Source organism: Dermochelys coriacea, chromosome 5, assembly GCF_009764565.3.
Source record: "Dermochelys coriacea isolate rDerCor1 chromosome 5, rDerCor1.pri.v4, whole genome shotgun sequence".
NCBI lineage: Eukaryota > Metazoa > Chordata > Testudines > Dermochelyidae > Dermochelys > Dermochelys coriacea.
This window is the reverse complement of record NC_050072.1, coordinates 21799041-21811122: the sequence shown is the minus strand read 5'-3', so window position 1 is coordinate 21811122 and position 12082 is coordinate 21799041. Positions and strand designations below refer to the sequence as shown.

General features: G+C 37.6%; 1 protein-coding gene across 1 annotated transcript in view; it reads right to left on the bottom strand.

The window, feature by feature from the left end:
* Positions 1 to 12082, bottom strand: part of NEDD4L (NEDD4 like E3 ubiquitin protein ligase) — a 366011-nt gene that overhangs the window by 44773 nt on the left and 309156 nt on the right. Inside the window, 3 exon segments of the mRNA XM_038403055.2 lie at positions 648 to 706; positions 5014 to 5068; positions 7022 to 7099. Coding sequence (XP_038258983.1) covers positions 648 to 706; positions 5014 to 5068; positions 7022 to 7099 — 192 coding nt within the window.

The following is a 12082-nucleotide window of genomic DNA, read 5'->3' as shown; positions in this document are numbered from 1 at the left end:
TGGGGAGGTCTCAGAAGACACAGAAATTGCCTCTATCTATACCAGGGGTGGGCAACCTTTCAGAAGTGGTGTGCAGAGTCTTCATTTATTCACGCTAATTTAAGGTTTAGCGTGCCAGTAATACATTTTCACATTTTTAGAAGATCTCTTTCTGTAAGTCTGTAATATATAACTAAACTATTGTTGTATGTAAAGTAAATAAGGTTTTTAAAATGTTTAAGAGACTTCATTTAAAATTAAATTAAAATGCAGAGCCCCCCCCGACCGGTGGCCAGGACCCAGGCAGTATGAGTGCCACTGAAAATCAGCTTGTGTGCCGCCTTTGGCACGTGTGCCATATGTTGCCTACCCCTGATCTATACCACACTTTGTCTGGCCCTGGAATAGTAGGTAGGACTGGGGTGCAGTGTGCTCTGTCAATCCCCAACTGGCATCCTGTTGCTTGGAACTGCTGCCAACAAGTTAGAGCAACCATAGGGATGTTTTAACTTGTGCTGCAGCAGCTCAGATTGACTTAGAAAATCAGCTTAAGCAGCTACGTGACAGTCCCTCCTGCCCTGCATCAAGTGGATCTTGGCACAGGAGAGAGTTTCAGCCATAGCATTTAATGTGTAGCATTCAAAACCATTAGCGTACATAGTACTTACAGGACCAGTAATAGCAGGGTTCTGCAATCTGGGGTCTTCCCACTGAGTAATTTTACTATCTGCAAGTTAACAAAAGAAATCATACCATTAGTTCTCTTCTACCACCCCATAAAATCATCCTTTTAAAAAATTTCACTTGCATCCCACCTCCCGGCAACATCCATAATTTAGTACTTCAAGGTTAGGAAAAAAACTGCGAACACCCCATCCATTAAAACCCCATCACACTGTTTAGTTGAGAACAATCATTCAAAAATGCAAAACTACCGTATAATCCAGTATACTCACACTGCTGTTAAAGATTTATAGTGTCAATATTTAAATTATAAACCCCTTTACTTCAGGGATTTATAATTTGAGCTTGAAATCCACTTAACTCAGATTAGGCAAACAAAGGTCTTGAGCCCAAAAGGTAAAGACAAGCAAAGAACCCCTTCAAATGCCAGATTAAGTTTCAAACTAAATTCAAACTGTGTGTGTTTTCTTGTGCAACTTTCAACTACTTCCAATTAAAATGAAAAAAAATTGACAAGAGCTCACACTATGATACGATCAAATTATTTTTTATAAATTTAGAAGAAGAAAGAAACAACAATTTTAAAATAGGACCTGAAATAGATCTGGGAAGAAATTCCCTCCATTCCAGAAAGACAATAGACCCTAGCTACAGATTTTACAAACAGGTTAAGAGTGCACATTTTTGCCTTCCCTTATGAAGTTGTGGCACAAGGGAAGCATGTTCAATTTTGACCAAAATGGCTCCTGCCAATGATACAATAGCAACACAATGTGTTTTCATTTGCAGATTTTTAGAGCATTGGTAGGGTAATGGTTATACGGTATTATAGAGATATTCACCCTGCCTGCACATAGCATATTCCAGATAAAAATCTAAACACAGTAGAACCACAATGGAACGATGGTATCACAACAGTAAGACAATGCTCCAAAAACCAAGTAGCTTACCATCTGCAATGGCAAAGTCTAAGTCATCAATTTGCTGCCCTAGTACTGGAATAACAATCTTTGTATTATGTGTACTGCTATGCTTTATAATTTGTATGTTAACAACTGTGATCAAGGCCCCCCCACACACATTTTTTTAAGTCCCCAAATTGCTTGCCTGAAAGATCTGTTTGTTTTTAATATTGATTTGATTTTAAAATGGTCAAAAAATAGATCGGATTGTGAAAGCTGAAGTTTAAAACAACGTTCCTGAAGAAAGTGTTGAGAGAATAAAAAAGGTGAAAACTGTGGCAATTTTCTTATTTGTTAATAATTATTTAATATTAAAATGCTGTTTTTGTATTTCTCTTTATGCATCTTAAGTGTATTATGGAATACTTATGGAAGGTGCTGGAGACCAATGTCTTCCACATAGCCTGGGCAGATATAGCGAGTGTAGGTGGACAGAGACTACTAAGTCATTTCACGCAGGCAACTGAACAGCTTTCAGATGGAAAATGACATTTGGTCATAATATTGATCCAGCTGAACTTGAACCAGTCTTAGGAAAAGAAAAGTTCTGTATATTATGACCAATGCATTTCCCCTTGGAGGGCTTGGGAATTAAAATATTTATGTATCATTATTAAAAGGAATGTTTTAAAATTAATAATCACTTCTGAAATGTGAAATTTCTGTTTGATTTTTTTTAATCTACTATTTCCACAAGTGACATCCAGGATTTCTACAACAGAAAGTCAATTTTTCTTTATTAGTTTATGCTGTGCATTTGATAGCACTCAGTCTTGTTCGCCAAGAGTCAGTTTCTCTGCTCTTTGTTTGCACAAGCCTTTTGCACTGTAATAGGGGAGAGAAAAACATTAAGAAAATAGGACTATAGAGCTGGAGAATCACAAAAATTGGGGGGGGAACCAGGGCACCAAAAGTAGCTGAATCTATTAGCCCTTTAATAGCATTGTCTGGATTTCAAGTTGATGGTGTACCATTAATTTAAATAATCACAATCTTTTACACAGAAATGTTTTAGAATGATTTGGTACTTGTAGCAGGGCTGCTGCTTACTGATCTGACTCTCATGGCCAGATATCCCTTTGCAGCAGCCTCCCTCTGTTGTCCTTCAGAGAAATGGCTCCTGATTGGCTGAAAGAAAGGGGAGCATTGTCCTGCCCTGAAGGGCTCCTGGCCCTTAAAGGGTCAATTCTGGGTTTCCCAACCATTCAACTCCCAATTCCTCAGGAGAGCCTCCTTTCCTCCACTACCATTTCCTGGGCCATTATTCATTCCAACTCCCTGACTGGGGTCTTCTGGCCCCCTCTTCTCTTAAAAGGTTAAGGTTGCCAACCCTACAGGATTGGCCTGGAGTCTCCCGGAATCAGCATCGAGCTCCCGCTGACCACTGAAAGCAATCCAGGAGATTTTAATAGGCTATTTTAAGAAAATGACATTACATCATGTTGGGGAAAAAAAATCTCCTGGAATAGCTTCAGTCAGAGTTGGCAATCCTATAAAAGGCCAGAATAGTTCTTTAATAACTAGCCACTTTAACTGACAAAGGACTGTGAATACAGGAGATGCTGATGATCAGTTGAGTGATTAGTTAATGGGGTACATTGTACATACTGTTTCATAAACTTGTAATTGGGACGTATACATTTATTAATTTATTAATATATATGTAACAGGAATATTACCACCATATCCTTACATTACTGCAATTGTGTATTGCATGAATATCATGTCATTATATTCCTTAGGAATACTGTGAAGACAGACACTACTATTAATATTGGGCAAGCCGAGTCATTGAACATTCTGCATAGCCATTTGCTTAATATTGAGCATGAGGTTATCGCAAAGAAACTGGAACAAGTCCATTGTGATACCATTGATTTCACCCCTGCTGCTGGTCCACTGGTAAGCACAGTGATGTAACAATGTGAGAACAAGGGTGTTTTCTGGAAACAAGTATCACCAGGAAAAAACTGCTTTTTGCAGTTTGCCATCTGCAAAGCCAAAAAACCCCTGCATCTCAGGAGAGGGAATTGAGGAAGAAATTTCAAATAAAAAAAAATGTAAAATGTTTAATAATTACTAAAAATTCACTAGAAATCTGACTAATGTATACATTACAATTTTCCTTTTTTCCTTATATTTAGAGACAAACGTATGCTCAAATAATTTTAAGGGTCTGGCTAATTAAACTACTGAAAGACAGGGAATTACAGCACGTGTAAATGTGACACTGTCTGAAATCAAGCTCTCTCTTCTTTTCTTGGACCCCTTGATAACAGGAGTTCAGGATAAATTGCTAACCTTAACTCTAAGTTTCCATACATTTGTTGGCTAATTAAAATAATTAATAAAAGTGCAAAGAGCACTAAGAATTCCATAGTAATATTTGGAACAGGTTAATCTTGTTCTCTGGAAAGAATTTATCAGTTCAATTCCTTATTTAAAAGCAGGGTCTCTCTTAAAAGCTAAGCATGCAATTTAAAAAAAATCACAATCTGCTTTACAGACAGTTTTTTTAAATATAGAGAATAAGCATAGCAGTTGATACTACTGACACTAAAATAAAGCAAAAACCATAATACTGTCAAACCGGTAGAATGGTTTAAGATTTTAATTTTTACAGGTTTTGTGCAGCTATCCTCCCCACTTCCAATTTTTCTAAGGATATTTCATTGTCTCTATATTTTTATGTGAGGATTATTCCCATTAATAGGAACCCCTTTCAAATAAACCCGGCTGAAAGGTAAAAAATTTTCTATTAGACTGCCACTTATATTCAAACAACAAAAATCCACACACTTGTTCCAAGATGCTGTAATAAGACAAGTCTACAATGAAACATCACTTACACTGGAACTTCAATAACAGAATTGGATAGATATTAACGGGCTGGTGCAATAAAACATGCTACAAATAGAAAATAAGGTCAGAATTGGCATTGCCACAAGACCTTTTTAAGGAAGTGGGAGGGAAAATTACTTATCAGTGTTATTTCTTCCACTGCCTACATATGGACTTGTGGATACATCATTTTTTCTCATCTTATTTTCTATTCCTAGTGTGTATTTTAATTTATTAAATAAGTGCAAATAAGCCATGGGATCATCAACAACAACAAAGAATTCAAAATATCAGCAAAAACAAAGAAAACCACAAAGAAGAAATGTTAATGCTTCACAAGATCAGAGAGGGACAAAGCTTGATGAGCCAATTAAAAGCAAACTTTTGGTGAATATACAGTACCGTATGAGGGCACTAAGTCTCTGGTATCAATGTCTCCACATATCAACACCTGGCTTCCTAAATGAAGAGTAAAATTATAAAGCTTTCACTTCATATTTATTACCTCCCTTTGTCTACCTGCAGTAGTACCTAGGTGCTTACTTACTATGATCTATATAAAATGTTCTTCCATCCAAATGGATTCTTTCCTCCCAACCAGGCTGAAATTATAAAAAAAAAGAATGTTAATTAAAATAGTATTACTATATTAAATGTGCACATGGCACAGAGAAATACATCACCTACATTTACTTAAGCTAGTTCTTTTTTTAAAATAAGTTAGAAGGCACAGAACAATCACAGAAGGCTAACATCAAAGGAAAGAAGTTAGCAAGATTCAAAGAAGGATTGGATGTTTATATGGATAGCAAGATTGCCCAGAGTTATAACAGTAAATACTAAAAAGTTTTGGAAGAGATGTGAAATCTGTTGCTTCACGGTTTAAGGCAATCGCTAAATATAAAGGGTAGGAGATCTTCATAAGGGGTGAACTACCCCAATAGCTACTTTATGTCGGGTTTCTTGAACCCTCTTTAAATCATAATGTGCCGGCCAATATCAGATACAGGACCCTGGACTAGAAGGTCCATGTGTCTGATCCAGTAGGACAATCCTTATGTTCCTATCCTCCCACCAGTAGAAGCAGAAGTTTTTTAGTACACCAAGCACCATTCAAAACCATCACCTACTCCATGTACTACCCCTAAACCTACTCCTACTCCATGATGTACCTTCTACATCGTCTTCAGCCTTGTCTACAACAGAAAGATTAAACTATTTTAATTTCAATCTGCTTTTAAACAGGTTTAGTTAAACTGGTGCAAAAACCTATGCAAACACACACTCATTTGATTTAAAAATGGCTTGTTTCAGTTTACCTTAAACCTGTTTCTGATCAACTTGCACTAAATGATATAAGCAGATTTAAATGATAATGTATTGATTTAAGAATGTCCAGACAGCCTTTTGCTCGGTTTAAACTGAATCAATATAAAAATCACACCTTAGTTAAACCAGTGCAACTCTGCATATAAACAAGCCCCCTCTGGACATAACTGCATGCCCAATTTATATGAGAAAAATGCCAATAAAACAGCCTCCTGCACAGCTATTTTTCGTTTAAAACTGCTTTAGTCTTGTGTTGTAACCAGCTAACAAATTATTGTAAAGGTGTTAAACTGTGCCTACACTAGGTGCTAATTGGTATTTCAAGTCAAGGTAACGAATGAATTACCTAACTTCATTTCAAAACCATCTTTCTGGTAGTCAAGACAGGGCCAGTTAGACTTCTTCCCAGCTGGATTAGATGCTGAGAGTGTTGGTGGAAACCAGTGGCCTGCCTCCACTAATGTTTCCAGTGTTGCTAGTATCTTCCTCAGAGTGTCGACAAGACCAATGAGCACTACTGACAACAGGCACTGAATCAGAAGCACACGAAGAAATCCAAAATGTTCAGATATTACTTTCTGCCTTTAAGAGCAAAGCTTTTGATCAAGATAGAAAGGCTCTATAATTTACTTTGATTATGAAGCAAAGCAACAGTGTACTTTGGTTACTAATATGATCCCAAGTAACATTTGCATCACAGTGGTGGTTTTCTATGTGGAACGTAGAAGTGTCATTCAAAATCTAAATTAAACCATACTGTATACCACCTACTCCTTCTCCAAGACACAACAAAATATTAAGTTAGATTTGTGAATGCCAATAAAACAACACAGGCAAAGAGATCTGCAAGCTAACTGACACAATTAATTCAAAAATGTTCTTTGATTATAGGATGTGCCCTTCCTTAGACCCCACTGATTCAAGCTTGTATAATGTTTTAGTTTTCATAGCAACAACTTTCTACCATCCAGTGTCACACAGCCAATGATAAAGACATGGAGAAAGCTTCTGCATTCCTTGAACTTTCAGCTAAGCTAATAAGTGGTTGACCACTCCAAAAACGTTATTAGCGGGCTCTGGAAAGTGTATTCCTGTCACATTACTCAGATCACAATGTTATACACACAATACACAGATTCACATAAAGTATATGCGGAAAGTAGTATACATTCATTCTCAAAAAAGGTCTTTATGCATATAATAAAATATGTCAAATTGACACTCACAGGAAGAGGGCCCAAATCATTAGGGTTCAAAGAAGCTTTTGATCTCAAATGCACTGGAAATTTCAGCCGTGGATCTTCCTGTAACATAAATACAGCACTGTAAATCTATAACAATTTAAACCACACAGATGCTTCTTATTTACAGTTATAATATGGTCGGTTAGATCAGAGCCAGTTCACTATTTATTAGTTTTCAGGATGTAAAACAGGTAACAATAGTTGTGTGGAAATTCTCTATTATTAGATATTTCTATCAGTTTATAAAAGACAGTCAAACCAAACTGCAGAGCTAGTAGTCCATGTAATAAAATGAGGCACCTAATTGCTTTAAATGAACGGGCTCTCAATTGTATTAAGAGATATTATATATTGTATGGTACTACTTTATATGAATGCTTTGTCACCATTAGTAAGTCAATATTCGATCCAATAATACTTTTATAGCATAACAAGTTGCCACACAAGCACTTCTAAAGTGCAAACCTTCAGGCAGCTATGAGAGTTACATACAATAAATCAGACTGGGATTCACAATGTGTTTGGGATTCTACACCTTGTGTCCGTTTGTCATTGTTGTCCATTCTTGATTTTGTCATAGCATGCTGGCATCTTTCTTTTCTCCTAGGGTTATGCACACTGTCATCTCCCTTGCTGCACTAAAAATCTAGACAGAAAGTTACCATGGGAAACTTCCTTATGAAAGCAAGTCAAAGTCCATATAATGCACATACTCATATAAAAATGGAAGAAGGGTTTTTTTTTTTTAAGACTATTATGAAGGCAAGAGATGATTAGCCCTACGGTACATTCCTTTTTAAAAGTTTTGCACTTGGCCAACTCAAAACTAAGAAAACTGTATGCGTCTCAGCTTTTACACTGTACCCATTACTATGGCATCAGAACATTTTCTGGTAGAAGGAGGTGACAATTTTGGCCAAGAGTTTTTCATATTATTTTTGAATTGGTACATATTTGCAAGTCATGTCAAAGGCCAGGTATGGGAGTGTATTTTCTTTTCATCTCATTTTTTTCCTCATCGTAGTATTTTTTGTTACAGTTGCTAACAGGATAATAGCTGTTCAGTTCTGCATTATTTAAAAAGCAGGAAAGAGAAGGAAAAACATATCTTTCTGTAGTGCCTTCTTTTTCCCCTGGCAAAATACAACCTTAACTTCACCATTTGCCACTTCATGATGAAACCAGTTTCAATTCTTTATTCCAGATGCAGACCACAATGGTATCACAGGTCCCTATTTACTGAATTTGTAAACACACTAACTTGTAGTTCCTGGTACAGAATTTTTAAAATAGTCATTACTTTACAGCACAGCTAACCAAGTCCAGGAACGCTCACCAATTATCAACAAGCTGAGAAAGCAGTTTGGTCATGTTAAGATTTATAGTTTCTAATATTTGTGTGGGTTTCAAGTATTGTATTCAGGTTTGTGTTTTTCCAGTGGCATTTTTAATGGCAAAGGGAGCCATGATGATGCAGGATCTCTCCCCCCCGGATATTTCATTTTCTGGATGTCTAGGAAGTCTTCTGGGAGCAGGGCATTCTCCAAGAAGGCCCTCATCCTTTGGAATGTACCCTCTTCATTGTTTGAGACAGACTGAATCTATTAACCTTCAGGAAACAAAAAGAAAGGCTCATCGTTTTTACACAAGCTTTTAGGGAGGGGGATACTGCTTGGCAGTTGATGTTCAGGAACAGTGGAGTATTTCTGTTTTCTGCACTGTATGGTTTATTTAGTGATTGTTGCATCACGTGGGATGACTGCTAGATTCTCTCTGTCTATAATCAATTATAATTTAAATAACTAATGGAGGGTTTCGAGCAAAATATGCACCTTTCTGGTTTTTTATAAATTTAGAGAGAAAAACTAACCGATCAGGCAGGAGAAGGCCATATCTCTCACTTATTTTGGAAAAAAAAAGAGGAAGAGGAAGAAGAGCTTCTTATGTTCATATCACTGTACAGACATTAAATTAATGGCTGCCCGGATCCAAACAGTACAAATAAAATACAATAAACAATCTAAATAAAACAAAAACCCATGGAAAACAAAGATACAAAAATATTTGGGCTTACCTGGATTTACCCAAATACTGCAGCATTTAAACTAAGAGTCATCATTAGAGGCTTCCAATGTAGATAGTGATTACTTGGCATCAGCATGACATATAACAAATAAAAGTGCACGGTATTTAAAACTAAATCCAACCAGCAGCAATTACATTGCAGTGATGATGTGGAAAAGCTAGAGTATTTCATTACTAAGCTAGCTCAAATTACTAAAGTCATAGCTTGGATTGACAAGGCACAGTGGCTCCATATGCTAATCCATTCAATTTTTACACATTCACCCTCTATTTCTAGAGTTCCAAATTCAATATGAGGATTTGAAGTCACAGTGAAACCGTACAAGTGTTAGAATTAAATCACATAGACTCTTTGTCAGTGACATATAGTGTAACTAATTAAAGCAGGGGATTGGTCCTGCTTTGAGCAGGGGGTTGGACTAGATGACCTCTTGAAGTCCCTTTCAACCCTGATATTCTATGATTCTATGAAAACGACAAAAGTTAGCAAATTCAGATCTAAGGCTAAAAATCCAAACTGATGGACTCTTAATTCATATTGAGTCTTACCTGAGTTTTCTTTGAATGTTAAATTCCATTAGAAAGGAAATTATTTAAAAAGAAATGATTGCCAAAATAAATTGACAATGTTCTAATTTATTTTGTAAATACATAATTGTTAAATTTAAAATTAATTTACTGAACCTCTGAAGACATTATAGACCAACCAATAATTAGACAATATTTATAAACAGAGATAGTTAACTCAGGGTATGCCTACACTGCAAAAACTCTGTGGCACCGAGTCCCAAAGCTTGGGTCAACTAACTTGGGATCATACTACAGCACTAACAATAACAGTGTGGATGTTTCCGCTGAGACTGGCGCTCAGACTCTGAAACCTAGTGAGAGGTGTGGGTGTCTCAGTCCAAGTGGGAACATCCACACTGCTATTTTTGCCTAATAGCTTGAGCCTGAGTCAGTTGACCGGGGTCTGAGACTTGCTGCCACAGGTTTATGGGTTGGGTTTTTTTTTTTTTTTTTTGCAATGTAGACATACCCACAATAATCACTCTGACATATGGAGAACTGGTATAATTTTTTAAAAGTACCTTCCTATTCAACATCAGGCATCATATTAGAACTATTTTTAAACTTCAATATGACATCTCAGCTATTTACGTAATTCTCAGAACAATAAGATATTAGACATTATTATTATTGTTATTTATTAGGCTATGATTCATGTGAATAATCAATCATATTCTTATTCAGAAAAGCACTTAAATAAGAGACTAATTTTAATCTGTGCTTAAGTTTTACTGAAGTCAATGGGAATTAAAAACACCCTTAAGCACTTTGGTGAATTCAGTGCAAGTGCTAATGAGAGCTCAAGGACAATGTTCAGACAGTTCCTGGATCTGAGATTACAGTTCTATAATGATTATGGAGGATTTTTTAAAAGCACGAATGGAGTTAGGTGCCCAAATCCCATTGAAAATGAATGGGAACTAGGCACTTGTCATTTGAACCTTTGAAAATCTCCCCCCAGATATTAATATATAGATACAAACATATTCCAAAATTTCTATTGTTTAAGATTAAACTGATTTTGACTTCTACACGCACAAATACAGGTATCTCAAAACAGTTTTATGTAATTCAAATAGTGAGTGTTTTTAAAGGGGAAAAATATGTGTGTCCCAGCTGAGTCAGTACACACAAAACTATGAGTCATGTAAATTTTTATGGTCAAGTTGTAAGTATGAAAACAAAATAGATCATTAAAGTGTAAGTATTTTGAACAATAACACTATAATAAAAATGGGTGATTGTATAATCCAAGGTTTCAGAGTAGCAGCCGTGTTAGTCTGTATTCGCAAAAAGAAAAGGAGTACTTGTGGCACCTTAGAGACTAACAAATTTATTTGAGCATAAGCTTTCATGAGCTACAGCTCACTTCATCAGATGCATGTACTCCTTTTCTTTTTGCGAATACAGACTAACATGGCTGCACCTCTGAAACCTGTCATTATGCAAGGCACTGAATTTAGCCGTATGGAGTGGAAATCTATCAACTTCATGAAAGGAATGCATCCGATGAAGTGAGCTGTAGCTCACGAAAGCTTATGCTCAAATAAATTTGTTAGTCTCTAAGGTGCCACAAGTACTCCTTTTCTTTTTGTATAATCCAATGTGCTTCTAGAGTAGAGAGTGATAATGATGTGTTCCGACAGCAACAAACATCAGTCTAAGAAACATGGCTACAAGGGAGCCAGCTAACTCCCAATCCAAAACTCACAAAGTCATTGTAGGGTAAAGAAAACATTATTCTAAGAACAAAATTTACAATGAACCACATAGACCGACATGGAAGTAAAATCAAGGATCCAGCTAACAGAATTAGGTAAGGAAGTTCAAAGTTAAAATTCCAGGCTGATACTCTGTCCTTAAGGATGCCTAAATTCTGCAGCAGACAGTATATATCAGAGGTGGACAAAGTACGGCCTGTGGGCCACATCCGGCTCGTGGGACTGTCCTGCCCGGCTCTTGAGCTCCCGGCCGGGGAAGCTAGCCCCCGACCCCTCCCCTGCTGTTCCCCCTCCCCCCCCAGTCTCAGCTTGCTGTGCCACCAGTGCACTGGCTCGCTGCTCCTGTTGGGCAGCGGGGCTGCAAGCTCCTGCTGCTGTGAGTGGCATGGTAAGGGGGTGGGGAGCAGGGGGGATGGTTTGGATAAGGGGCAGAGGGTCTCGGGGGGCAGTCAGGGGACAGGGAGCAGGGGACCGTTGGATGGGGTGAAGGTTGCGGGGAGATGTGGTCAGGGGACAGGGAGCGGTTGGATGGAGCGGAGGTTCTCAGGGGGTGGTCAGGGGATGAGGAACAGGGGAGATTGGATAGGCATGGGAGCCCCAGGGGGCCTGTCAGGGGGTGGGGGTGTGGATAGGGGGTGGGGCAGTCAGGAGCAGGGTGGGGTTGGTT